Source organism: Scyliorhinus torazame, chromosome 1, assembly GCF_047496885.1.
Source record: "Scyliorhinus torazame isolate Kashiwa2021f chromosome 1, sScyTor2.1, whole genome shotgun sequence".
Lineage (NCBI taxonomy): Eukaryota > Metazoa > Chordata > Chondrichthyes > Carcharhiniformes > Scyliorhinidae > Scyliorhinus > Scyliorhinus torazame.
The window spans coordinates 8,433,004-8,447,397 of NC_092707.1; the positions used below are offsets into that span (position 1 = coordinate 8,433,004).

At 49.5% G+C, this 14,394-nt stretch overlaps 1 protein-coding gene across 2 annotated transcripts in view; it reads left to right on the forward strand.

Annotated features, from left to right (window-relative positions):
* Positions 1–14,394, forward strand: part of adgrd1 (adhesion G protein-coupled receptor D1) — an 850,441-nt gene that overhangs the window by 463,346 nt on the left and 372,701 nt on the right. For both annotated transcript variants that reach the window (XM_072517886.1, XM_072517956.1), the window contains one exon: positions 13,121–13,274. In XM_072517886.1, coding sequence (XP_072373987.1) covers positions 13,121–13,274 — 154 coding nt within the window. The remainder of the gene's footprint in view (positions 1–13,120; positions 13,275–14,394) is intronic.

Below are 14,394 nucleotides of genomic sequence, written 5' to 3' on the forward strand. Positions count from 1 at the left end.
AATAGAGTGTGTAGATTCATAATTCCATATGAGAATGTTATTGCCAAGAGTATCTCTACTGTTGATCTGAGCTGGGTTTCAATCGGATCCACCGTTGCTATTATGATTTGTTGAAGGAAATTGATTTAACAGATTTGAAAAGCAGTTTTGGATTCATTCAACTCATGAATATGATTTCAGACCATGTTTGATTGAGTCCTCCCCACACTCCGCCTCGGCCGGCAGGAGTGCGGTTTGAATTTACAATCTTCTTACCCAGAAGTGAGAGTGCTGATCAGTGAGAGGCTGCTGGCACACAAAACTAAAGGATTAAATGAGATGAGAGAAGGTATAGGATCAACTTAATGGAAGACAAGTTAGGGGAATATTTCATGAGGTTGGGGAAATGCATGTGTGTGTGGCAGATGTTGTTTAATGGATATCATTGTAATGTCAATCATTGGAAAGCTGCAGGCAGGTTGATACCAGGCAGAGAATGTCTGTTAAAGGCAATGGACAAAGAACGAGGCTGAGCGTAATAACAAACATTCATCCAGCTGCAAGAGCTGTGCCGGTTGGAAAGTAAACAGTGTTTGAGCCTGCGTAGCTCGGAGCTGGGATTATTGACTTATAGGAGCACTATCCTCTGGTAATATAGCACTTTATTCTCATCTTAATCACTCCATCCAGGGCTGTTTAGCACAGGGCTAAATCGCTGGCTTTGAAAGCAGACCAAGGCAGGCCAGCAGCACGGTTCAATTCCTGTACCAGCCTCCCCGAACAGGCGGCGGAATGTGGCGACTAGGGGCTTTTCACAGTCACTTCATTTTAAAAAAAAATATATTTTATTCAAATTTTTCGACCAACGACCAAACAAAACAGTACAAAGGTTTTTCCCCTTTTTACAACAATAAAACAATATAAATAACAGTGACCGTTTTTAACAAATAAATAATATATAAACTAAATGGCAACTGCCATAACAAAAATAATAGCTCTCCCAAATAATAACATCAAGCAAACCAATATACATAACCAAGTACAAATATCTATACAAAAACACCCCTGAGGACCCACCCGAGCCCCCCCCCCCCCGGGTCGCTGCTGTTACCTTCCCATTTCCTTTATCGTTCTGCGAGGTAGTTAATGAACGGTCGCCACCGCCTGGTGAACCCTTGAGCCGAACTTTATCCGTTCTAGTTTTATAAACCCTGCCATGTCGTTTATCCAGGTCTCCACGCCCGGAGGTTTGGCTTCCTTCCACATAAGCAATATCCTTCGCCGGGCTACTAGGGACGCAAAGGCCAAAACATCAGCCTCTCTCGCCTCCTGCACTCCGGGGTCTTCTGCAACCCCAAATATAGCCAACACCCCAGTCTGGCTCGACCCGGACCCCCACCACCTTCAAAAGCACATTCGCCACCCCCACCCAGAACCCCTGCAGTGCTGGGCATGACCAAAACATGTGGGTGTGGTTCGCTGGGCTGCTTGAGCATCTCCCACACCTATCCTCTACCCCGAAAAATTTACTGAGCCTTGCTCCGGTCATATGTGCCCTGTGCAAAACCTTGAATTGTATCAGGCTAAGCCTGGCGCACGAGGACGAAGAGTTTACCCTACGTAGGGCATCTGCCCACAGCCCCTCTTCAATCTCTTCCCCCAGCTCCTCTTCCCATTTTCCCTTCAGCTCATCCACCATGATCTCCCCCTCGTCTCTCATTTCCCTGTATATATCCGACACCTTACCGTCCCCCACCTATGTCCCTGAGATCACTCTATCCTGAATCTCCTGCGTCAGGAGTGTAGAGGGTTCCATCTCTGCTACTCCACTACTGGGCCGATATCTGGGGTTTGAGTATCTGTGTGTGTGTCTCTCCAGCTGGCACTGAAACTTCAGAGACCAGGGGATGCCGCACTGGGACACCTCCACGGAAGAGAGCACTGAATCAAGCCTGCCGTTTATCCCTAACTGGAAGCCTGAGGCTTATATCACACAGATATCCAGACCCCCACCAATGCCCAGGTGATTCTCTCTCTTGCCGGTGGTGCAACACCCACCCGGTTCCTACTTCGCTGGAGTAGCTTTCCCAAGAGAGAGAATAGGACACTGCTGTTTATTACCTAACCAGCAGCCTGTCCTGAGTGAACGGGTTCGAATCGTTCAAGATGACCCCAGATTCTCGACCCCGGAATTAAGGTGAGGAATATCTTAACAATGACTTAGTCAGAGATCGCTGGTGAGAGATTGAAGAATTTAAACGACTCCAATTATCAGCAAATCGAGGTTTATTGCAAAACCCAGGTCAAAATCATCAAACAGAAGAAATTATAATAAAATCTTCAGCTCTAACACAACTAAGTCTATTCAGGAAGTGCTATAACGGACACAACGTAAAATCTTATTGTTACACAATTTTAGCAATGGTACAAAACACAAATCAAGTCCCCCTGCCCCAAAGCCTCAACCACTATCAAAGTCAAGGGAGTTTCGCACGCTGCTGCAGGGTACTTACGGTCACAGGCTGCGAGAGGTCAAGTCAAAGGTGGAGAGGTCAAGCCAAGAGACCCTCAATCGCAACACAGCCCCTTTTATATCCGTTTTACCTGGCTTTTTCCTGTGTTCGGCCAGCCCCTTTTGCATTGAATTGGTAAGGTTTAAAGTTCCCGCTGGTCCCGCCCCCTTTGAGCCGGTAAGACCTGTCGACTTCCGGGTTTTCCTCCCCATTGCGTTGAATCGGTCCAAGTTTAAAGTTCCCGCTGGTCCCGCCCCCTTTGAGCCGGGCAGACCTGTTAACTTCCGGGTTCTCCTCGCAGGTCCGCTCCTTCCAGCCAGGCAGACCTGCCGCGATTTGAATTTGGCGCCAACTCCGCCCCCTCCACCCAGTGAGTTCCTGCCGGTGGCTTCTGTCAGGATTGGAGTACCTCCCCCAGGTCCGCCTCCAACTTGGGTTTTTCTACCGTTTATCTTCAAGGGGCTTTTCCAGCGCAATATACTGTGCCCAGACAGTCTGCCTTTTGGGGTAACAAGGTTAAGCTCTCTTGTGAAGATTTTCAAAGTCTTCCATCTGCTCCGAAGATCGCTGCTATTCTCACCTCGCTATGTTGATGGGGTATTGATTGGATTCTGCTATGACCATCCCATTGTCCTGCTTGCAGGCAGGCCCCCTGTGTATTCCCGTGCCCCTTTGTCTCTGTGTTTAATCTTATCTAGTTGTCTGGCTCCTTCTTCCTTGTAGCTCCTGGGGGGGGTTTGTAAATACCTATGCCCCTACTCAGCTCAGCGGACCAAGCCTGCTGGGAAATTTGGTTACGTTCCTTTGGCTGAAAAGTGTCCAGTTTACAGTCTCTGGGTTTTATTCTTGGGCAGTCCAAAAAGGGCCGAATTGCCCGAAAACCTTACAGGAGCTGCGGGAATTCCCTCCCCTGTTGCCTCGCAAAAGCCCTCAGTTGCATATACCGAAATACATTCCCTTGGGGCAACCCATATTTGTCCGTCAGCACTCCCAGACTCGCAAACGTCCCGTCTAGGAACAGATCCCTCAGTTGTACAATCCCAGCTCTCTGCCATGCTCTAAATCCCCCATCTATTCTCCCTGGGACAAACCTATGATTATTTCTTATCGGGGACCGCACCGAGGCTCCCGTCATTCCCCTATGCCATCTCCACTGCCCCCAAATTTTCAGTGTTGCCACCACCACTGGACTTGTGGTGTATTTCTTCGGGGAGAACGGCAACGGCGCCATCGCCAGTGCTTGTAGGCTGGTTCCTTTGCAGGACGCCATCTCCAATCTCTTCCACGCCGCTCCCTCCCCTTCTCCCATCCACTTACACACCATTGAGATATTAGCGGCCCAATAGTACTCACTTAAGCTCGGTGGTGCCAGTCCCCCCCTATCCCTGCTCCGCTGCAAAAACCCTCTCCTCACTCTCGGGGTCTTCCCAGCCCACACAAAACTCTTTTGACACTTATGACACTTTTCTCGATTTTCTTGAAAAAAGCCTTCGTGACCATCACCGGGAGGCACTGAAACACAAAAAGGAATCTCGGGAGGACTACCATTTTGACCGCCTGCACCCTACCCACTAGTGACAGGGGCACCATGTCCCATCTCTTAAAATCCTCCTCCATCTGTTCCACCAATCGTGTTAGATTAAGCCGGTGTAAGGTTCCCCAACTCCTGGCTATCTGAATCCCTAAGTACCGGAAATCTCTTGTTACCTTCCTCAGCGGTAAATCATCTATTCCCCTGCTCTGCTCCCCCGGATGCACCACAAACAACTCACTCTTCCCCATATTCAATTTGTACCCCGAGAATTCCCCAAACTCCCTGAGTGTCTGCATTATCTCAGGCATCCCCTCCACTGGGTCCGCAACATACAGCAATAAATCAGCTGCATACAATGATACCCGGTGTTCTTCTCCTCCCCTGAGTACTCCCCTCCACTTCCTGGAGCCCCTCAATGCTATGGCCAGGGGCTCAATTACCAATGCAAACAGTAACGGAGACAGGGGACACCCCTGCCTCGTCCCTCTATAAAGACGGAAGTAGTCAGACCTCTGCCTGTTCGTGATCACACTTGCCACCGGGGCCCTATACAGCAGCTGTACCCATCCAATAAACCCTTCTCCAAAACCAAATCTCCTCAACACTTCCCACAGGTAGTCCCATTCCACTCTGTCGAATGCTTTCTCGGCGTCCATCGCCACCACTATCTCCGCCTCCCCCTCTGGTGGGGGCATCATCATCACCCCTAGCAGCCTCCGTATATTCGTGTTCAGCTGTCTCCCCTTAACGAACCCAGTTTGATCCTCGTGGACCACCCCCGGGACACAATCCTCTATCCTCGTCGCCATCACCTTGGCCAGGAGCTTAGCATCTACATTCAAAAGGGAAATGGGCCTGTAGGACCCACACTGCAGCGGGTCTTTTTCCTTCTTCAAAAGTAACGATATCGTCGCCTCCGACATAGTCGGGGGCAACTTCCCCCTTTCCCTGGCCTCATTAAAGGTTCTCGTCAAAAGCGGGGCCAGTAGGTCCATATATTTCCTGTAAAATTCCACCGGGAACCCATCCAGTCCCGGGGCCTTCCCTGCCTGCATGCTCCTAATCCCTTTTACCACCTCCTCCACCTCAATCTGTGCTCCCAGTCCCGCCCTCTCCTGCTCCTCCACCTTCGGGAATTCCAGCTGATCCAGGAAATGCATCATTCCCTCCTTCCCTTCCGGGGGCTGAGCCTTATACAACCTCTCATAAAATGCCTTGAACACCCCGTTCACTCTCTCCGCTCGCCATTCCATCTCTCCCTCCTCATCTCTCACCCCACCTATCTCCCTCGCCGCTCCCCTTTTCCTCAATTGTTGGGCCAGTAGCTGGCTCGCCTTCTCTCCATACTCATACTGTACTCCCTGTGCCCTCCTCCACTGTGCCTCTGCCTTACCCGTGGTCAGCAGGTCAAATTCCACATGTAACCTTTGTCTTTCCCTGTACAGTCCCTCCTCCGGTGCCTCTGCATACTGCCTATCCACCCTCAGACGTTCTCTCAACAATCGCTCCCTTTCTTTACTCTCTTGCTTCCCTTTATATGCCCTTATGGATATCAATTCCCCTCTGACCACCGCCTTCAGCGCCTCCCAGACCACTCCCACCTGAACCTCTCCATTGTCATTAAGCTCCAAGTACCTTTCGATACACCCCCTCACCCTTAGACATACCCCCTCATCCGCCAATAAGCCCATATCCATTCTCCAGAGTGGGTGCTGTTCTTTTTCCTCTCCTACCTCCAGGTCTACCCAATGTGGAGCGTGGTCCGAGATGGCTATGGTCGTATACTCCGTCCCTGTCACCTTCGGGATCAGTGCCCTTCCCAGGACAAAAAAGTCTATCCGTGAATATACCTTGTGAACATGGGAGAAAAATGAGAACTCCTTACTCCTAGGCCTAATAAATCTCCAGGGGTCTACTCCTCCCATCTGCTCCATGAAGTCCTTAATCACCTTGGCCGCTGCCGGCATCCTCCCGGTCCTGGACCTTGGCCGGTCCAGCCCTGGATCAAGCACCGTATTGAAGTCTCCCCCCGATTACCAACTTTCCCGCCTCCAGGTCCGGGATACGCCCCAACATACGCCTCATGAAGTTTGCATCATCCCAGTTCGGGGCGTATACGTTCACCAGAACCACCGCCTCCCCTTGCAATCTGCCACTCACCATCACGTATCTACCCCCACTGTCCGCCACTATGGTCTTTGACTCAAACAGTACCGTTTCCCCACTAAAATAGCCACCCCCCTATGCTTCGTATCTAGACCTGAATGAAACACCTGTCCCACCCATCCTTTACGTAGTCTAACCTGGTCTGTCCATTTCAGGTACGTCTCCTGCAACATAACCACATCTGCCTTTAATTTCTTTAGGTGTGCGAGTACCCGTGCCCTTTTAATCGGCCCATTCAGCCCTCTCACGTTCCACGTGATCAGCCGGGTTGGGGGGCTCTTTACCCCTCCACCGCCTTGTCGACTAGCCATCCCCTTTTCTAACCCAGCTCCTTACCCGGTTCCCACGTACCCGTATATCCCACTGACGGTGCCCTCCCGTCTCGACCACCCCGCCCCATAACAGCCCCCCCTTCCCCTTAGCAGCAGCAACCCAGGTAACTCCCCCCCCCCCCTCCGCTAGATCCCCCTCTAGCGTAATTATACCCCCCATGTTACTCCCAGAAGTCAGCGAACTCTGGCTGACCTCTGCTTCCCCGTTTGCCCTCGGCCCCTCATTGTGCGAGGCCCCCTCCTTCCTGCGTCCCCGTTCCCGCCACAATTACCCTAGCGCGGGAGCAACTCCCGTGTTTCCCACTTGGCCCCGCCCCTAATGGCGCAGTTCCCTTCTCCTTCCCCTTTCCTTCCCACCGGCGCCCACAGTTCCTCATACTCCCCCCCCCCCCCCCCCCCCCCCCCCCCCCCCCCCCAAATGAGGGGAAGAGAGAAAAGTTACAGGATTGAAGAATTAACAAATTGAAAAATCTTCCCCTTCCCCGCCCCACATAATCATCCCACCACTTTATCCCAGAAGCTCTTTCTCTCGCCGGAATATTCCAGCTTCTCGTCCACAATGAATGTCCACGCCTCTTCTGCCGTCTCAAAGTAGTGGTGCTTCCCTTGGTGTGTGACCCACAGTCTCGCCGATTGCAACATTCCAAATTTAACCTTTTTGTGGAGCACCACCTTGGCCCGGTTGAAACTTGCCCTCCTTCTCGCCACCTCCGCACTCCAATCCTGGTACACGCGGATCACCGCGTTCTCCCACCTACAGCTCCGAGTTTTCTACGCCCATCTTAGGACCATCTCTCTGTCATTGTAGCGGTGAAATCTCACCACTATGGCTCGAGGAATTTCTCCAGGCCTCGGTCTTCACGCCAGAACTCGATAAGCTCCCTCCACCTCCAAAGGGCCCGTCGGGGCCTCCGATCCCATTAGCGAGTGAAGCATGGTGCTCACATATGCCCCGACGTCCGCCCCCTCTGCGCCTTCGGGAAGACCCAGGACTCATAAATTCTTCCTCCTCGAATTATTCTCCAGGGCTTCCAACCTTTCCACACACCTTTTGTGTTGTGCCTCGTGCGTCTCTGTCTTCATCACCAGGCCCTGTATTTCATCTTCATTTTCAGCAGCCTTTGCCTTCACGACCCGAAGCTCCAGCTCCTGGGTCCTCTGCGCCTCCTTTAGCCCTTCAATCGCCTGTAGCATCGGGGCCAACACCTCCTTCTTCGGCTCTTCCACACAGCGCCGCAGGAACTCTTGTTGCTCCAGGCCCCATACCAAACGGCCACCTTCCGACGCCATCTTGCTTCGAGCTTCCCTTCCTTGCCGCTGCTCCAAAGGATCCACTGCAATCCGGCCGCTATCCTCTCCTTTTTCCATATATATCCGGGGGGATTCCTTTCTATTTCACCGCACAGTGATTTTTGCCGTTAAAAATTGCCGTTGGGGCTCCTAATAAGAGCCCAAAAGTCCGTTCCAACGGGAGGTGCCGAAACGTGCGACCCAGCTGGTCATCGCCGCACCCGGAAGTCCCACAGTAACTTCATTTGAAGCCTACTTGTGACAATAAGCGATTTTCATTTCATTTCATTTTCATTTCATTTCATTTCATTTTCAGGGCCTCGTTACATGGTGAAGGAGAGATGGGGTTAGTGGAGGATAGCAGCTGGAATGATATCTCGCCCAAGGACTAAAAGGGTAGAATTTGGACTATTGAATCATGGTTTAAAGCGAAGACGTGGACGTTTAGCCCATTGAGCTTACTCCTCGATGATGCTGTCAAAACCCTACCTACCCCTTCTCCCCGTCTCTTGCCATCACCCGTATCCTCCTCTGCTTCAGATATTTATCCAGTTTTTTGTTAAGTGATGAATCGCCCCTGCTTTCAACCATTCACAGTCTCGGGTTATACAATCTCCTAAAAGGCTTTGTGCGAAGACATTATTGCTAATCTCTCTGCATACCGATTTTAAATTGCCCTTTGTTGCAGCTGCCCCACCAGAGCATTTGGCATTTCAATAGTCACTCGAACGAGGGCAGCACGGTGGCGCAGTGGTTAGCACTGCTGCCTCACGGCGCCGAGATCCCAGGTTCGATCCCGGCTCTGGGTCACTGTCCGTGTGGGGTTTGCACATTCTCCCCGTGTTTGCGTGCGTTTCGCCCCCACAACCCAAAGATGTGCAGGGTAGGTGGATTGGCCACGCTAAATTGTTCCTCAATTGTAAAAATGAATTGGGTACTCTAAATTTATTTTTAAAAAAATATTCACTCGAACAAAACTTTTTTAAAAATCTTCTATTAAATTTTCTCTTTGTCTTTTCTGATCCAGTGGAAACAATTCCAGTATTTTCCAGTTCTCCCGATGACAATTATTGCCCTTCGCGAGGATCATCCTGGTGAATTGACACTGGGCACTCTCTCTGTCTTAAATTTCCTTTCTGTAGTGGAACATACAAACCAGTACCTGGCCCTCTAACTAAAGAATGGGCTGGATTCTCCGTTTGGGAGACTAGGTTCTCACACTGGAGTAGAATTGCTCCTGGTCTGCGCTGGCGCTGGGAGCGGCGCCAAGGAATGATTCCCGCACCCTTGCCACGCACGGCCTGGAACCCACGGGATTCCCGGGGTCAGGCCGCCATTTACAGCAGGCAGCCCGATACCATTGTCCCGTGGCTGGTCCCCCTCCCCTCCCAACACAAATCCTGCCCTCCCCCGCTGACAAGTAGGGACATCCTTCCCCAACCCCCAACACGGGAATTATGGGTCACCCCCCCCCCACAACATGCACGCATGACGGTGACCTGATCGCACCACATCAAATCCCCATCAACCCTCTGCATATCAGAGAACTCCCCAACTCAGAGACCCCCTCCCTATCAGAGACCCCCTCCCTATCAGAGACCCCCTCCCTATCAGAGACCCCCTCCCTATCAGAGACCCCCTCCCTATCAGAGACCCCCTCCCTATCAGAGACCCCCTCCCTATCAGAGACCCCCTCCCTATCAGAGACTCCCTCCCTATAAGAGACCCCCTCCCTATAAGAGACCCCCTCCCTATCAGAGACCCCCCTCCCTATCAGAGACCCCCCTCCCTATCAGAGACCCCCCTCCCTATCAGAGACCCCCCTCCCTATCAGAGACCCCCCTCCCTATCAGAGACCCCCCTCCCTATCAGAGACCCCCTCCCTATCAGAGACCCCCTCCCTATAAGGGATCCCCTCCATATCGGAGACCCCCTCCCTATCAGAGACCCCCTCCCTATCAGAGACCCCCTCCCTATCAGAGACCCCCTCCCTATCAGGGACCCCCTCCATATCAGAGACCCCCTCCCTATCAGAGACCCACTCCATATCAGAGATAATAATAATCCTTTATTGTCACAAGCTCTGGAGACTGAGCGGAATGACAATCCGGTCCAGCTTGAGGAGGATACCACCAATCACCGTCAGGTCATCCTTCACATTGTAAAATTGTGGGCACTGCCCTTTCTGCCAGCCATTGGTGAGATTGTGGATGCCGCAATAGGGGGTCCTTGGCTGTCTCATCACGGATGAGAACTACCATCTCATCTGAACAGAGTCTTGGTATCATGTTGTGTTCTGTAACTTGGAATAACACAAGCTGCCACTTGATGCAGTTTTGAGTAAAAGATGCTCCAGACTTTGAAGTGAGTTCAAAGTGTTTTATTGAACTATTAGCACAGTTCTCAATGAGTTCGACCATCTGCTAATCTAAACATAGTAACTCAGTCTAACTGAACCAGCCTTGCTCTGAGCCACGTGCTGGGGTGTGATGCTGAGGATACACCCTGTCTCACTCTGTAGATGTTGGTCTGTGGAAAGAGGCGGGGTGTGAGTGCCTCATCCCTTTTATAGTGAGATACCACCCCTGAGTGTCCTGACTGCTCATTGGTCGTGTCCTATTCTATGTGTTCATTAGCTGCATGTTTGCATATCATGACAGTCACAAGTATGAAGTTACTGTGAAACGCCCCTAGTCGCCAAATTCCGGCGCCCGTTCAGGTAAGTTGGTCCGGGAATTGAACCCGCGCTGCTGGCAATATTCTGCATTACAAATCTGCTGTCTAGCCCACTGAGCTAAACCACCCCATATCAGAGAACCCCCCCATATCAGAGACCCCCCCCCCCACATCAGAGGCCCCCCATATCAGAGACCCCGTCCATATCAGAGACCCGGTCCATATCAGAGACCCCGTGCATATCAGAGACTCCCCACATCAGAGACCCCCTCCATATCAGAGACCCCTTTCATATTAGTCACCCCCATCTGGAAGCTAAAGAGCAGTACAGGTAGAAACAGTGACAACGCACTACTTTTTCACTTATCCGTCCCTTACACCTGCTGCCTCAGACAGCAGCGTAGAAAGCAGCAGCTATTACTTCGTATAAAGCCAAGACACATCACAAGGTTTTAAACCACCTCAGATCCTTTGATCTGCGAGGTTTCTATCAACTTTCAAAGATAAATAGTTTATAGTAGGTTGTTACTGACAGGGTAATTGCTTCCAGACCAGCTAGGTGCCTGGATTGTTGATTTTCATTTCCCTTCATGCATGAATGCATCTCAACTACTCTGCTTCAAAGCTAACCACACTGTTTGTAAACATCGGAGGAGATAAATGCATTCACTTCCTCTTTTTCTCAACAGAAAGCACTCAACTTATTTTGATGTGGCGAGGAGCTGTCAACCATAGCTAGATGTTTCTGAACATTATGGTTAGCTTCACAGCAGGTTACCTAAGGTGTAATCAAGCGTGAAGGGCAATGACAATAAACAGTCCAGACACCTGGCTGTTTGGAAGCTATTATCCTGTCAATTGCAACCTACAAAAAACTATTTTTATTTGAAAGCGAATGGAGGCCTCACAGATTAAAGGGTCTGAGGGGGGTTGAAGCCATCTGATGTGTCTTGGCTTCTATGAAGCTTAGCAGCCCCTTTCTGGGGAATTGTCTGTGGGAACCTCTGAACCTCTCTGTTCTCCGCACTCTTCAGGGTCTTGGCCACAGACCGTCCTTCCCCGCACAAAAAAAAAATCTAAATTTGCGGACGCTGGAAGTCTGAAATAAAGAGAGAAAACGCTAGAAGCGCTCAGCAAACCTGGCAGCATCTGTGGAGAGAGAGAGAGAGAGAGAGAGAAAAACAGTTCAGGTTGATGGCTTTTCATCAGAACTAGCTCGGAAAGCTGACAATACATCCAACAGCAGCGATTCAGGAAAAACGTCTTTAGCCAGAGAGTGGTGAAAATGTGGAACTCGCTACCGGGGGAGTGGTTGAAGTGAAGAGACGAGATGCATTTAAGGGAAAGCTACACATACAGGGAGAAAGGAAGAGAAAGACATGTGATAGGGTGAGATGTAAAGGGTCGACAGAAGGTTCATGTGAAGCATGAACACCAGTGAGCATATGTTAGACAGATGACCCGATTCTGTGCTGTACATTTTATGCAGTTCTATGTAATTAGAAAATTACCGACCGACATAAATTCCTAAATTGATGCGCCCATCACATGAAGGTCAGATGTCAAGCTGCAATATGTCATCCATTGCCTCATGATTTATCCGTTCTGCTTGCCCACATTAGGCACTGATAAAGATTAAAATTTTTTGCAGGATCACTACTGCCGATAAATTGCTCTTAGTTACTCAGATACTCAATTAACTTTTGTGTACGAGTCTCTCATTGGTATGGAGAGAGAGAGAAAGGCTAATTGTCCAGGACAAGTGCAGCTCAGCAAAGGCCTGCTATCACTTTGAATGGGATTAAAAATGTACAATGTTCTAATTACCTTAAAAGGGAGACAGTTTAATGAAGAGAAAGACTAATTAGTGAATGTGGTTCTATAATTGGTCATGTCCTGATTAGCAGCAAATCTGGAAAGTGGCGTTTTGCAAAGATTCGTGCTAAACAAACCCATTTTAAAACACTTCATATCATTGACTGGAACTCAAGTCAGAATAATTAGCGCCGCAGTTTGCGTGACGGATTAGCAGAGCCTGTGGCGTGTAGAATACGACAAAGTCAACTTCAGAAGTCTGGAGAAGGACTTGGCCGCCATCAGATTAGTTGCTGAAAGTTCCACTTTCCGTGTCTGTGGGAAATTTAATCGCACACGGCTAACGGGAGTGATTGTTCAAAGGTGTTTGTAATTCCAAATGATTGACTGTTGTTACGGTTACTGCAGGTAAACAACTGAGATCGGAGTGGAGTGCATGACATTTACAATGGGTCGTGTTTAATCGGATCAATACATTTCTGTTTGTAAGAACTGTGGTACATAGCTACTTTATGAATATAAGTGTTGAGATGTACGCAATGGCCACGCGTTACGGTCGCTGAAATTGTTTTTCTACTTTAAAAAAAAACAATTTTATAACCCGAGGATATCCAAAAACGCTTTAAAGTGAGTCAGTTTTGTATTAGAGTCATTTTGTGTGCAGCGTCCTTAGAGATCAATCAAGTTCATGGCCACGTCGGCCGTTTAGTTGTGATACCCAACTTGCGTACCGTGTGACAAACCTTTCCCAGTATTTTACACATCAGTGTATATTTGGGATGTGATAATAACGGAATCCATCCTCCTCCCTCCAGCTCCCATGCAAGGCCCTGGCAATTCTTCTTCATTTCTTCTTCCTTGGCGTTTTCTCCTGGATGTTGGTCGAAGGTCTCCACCTGTACAGCATGGTTATCAAAGTCTTCGGTTCAGAGGAAAGCAAACACTTTTACTACTACGGGATAGGCTGGGGTGAGTATAATTGGACCAGGCTTCAGGACAGTTGGAGGATGAGTAGAACAGCAGGAGTAGAGAAGTGGGGATGAAATGGGGAACAATAATGCCGATCGTTTGCTAAGTAATGGATTGGATTGTTTATTGTCACATGTACCGGGCTACAGTGAAAAGTATTTTTCTGTGAGCAGCTCAACAGAGCAGTTAGTACATGAAAAGAAAAGAAAATACATAATAGGGCAACACATTTTTCAGATGTCCAGTGAGGTCACAATTTAGTTAAAAAAAACTCGCCGAATATTGTGATCAAGCCCTGCAGGTGGAGGACAATTACTTATTTGTCGATGTTCTCTGTCGATTATTCTTTTTGTCTCCTGTGTACATACTGTGTACATCCCCTTGGCCGCAGGAAAATACTTTTCACTGTACTTCGGTACATGTGACAATAAAACAATCAATCAGTGACTACACAAGGTGGTGAGATTCCCGGTGGCTGGGGATTAGCGATGGGTTAGCAGCATCCGGCTGATAATGATTGACAGCAGGTTTATCGGAGAGATTATTGTGGCAATCATCAGATCCTTTTTGTTTCAAGCGATGTTGGTTGAGGGATGACCATTTGCTAGGACACCGGTGGGGAGCTGCTCTGCTCTTCTGGAGAATCTTTTACATTCACCTGAGAGGGTAGATGGCGGCCCTGGTTTAACAAAGATCAAAGAACAAAGAAATGTACAGCACAGGAACAGGCCCTTCAGCCCTCCAAGCCCATGCTGACCATGCTGCCCGACTAAACTACAATCTTCTACACTTCCTGGGTCCGTATCCCTCTATTCCCATCCTATTCATGTATTTGTCAAGATGCCCCTTAAATGTCACTATTGTCCCTGCTTCCACCACCTCCTCCGGTAGTGAGTTCCAGGCACCCACTACCCTCTATGTAAAAAAACTTGCTTCGTACATCTACACTAAACCTTGCCCCTCTCACCTTAAACCTATGCCCCCTAGTAATTGACCCCTCTACCCTGGGGAAAAGCCTCTGACTATCCACTCTGTCTATGCCCCTCATAATTTTGTAGACCTCTATCAGGTCGCCCCTCGACCTCCGTCGTTCCAGTGAGAACAAACCGAGTTTATTCAA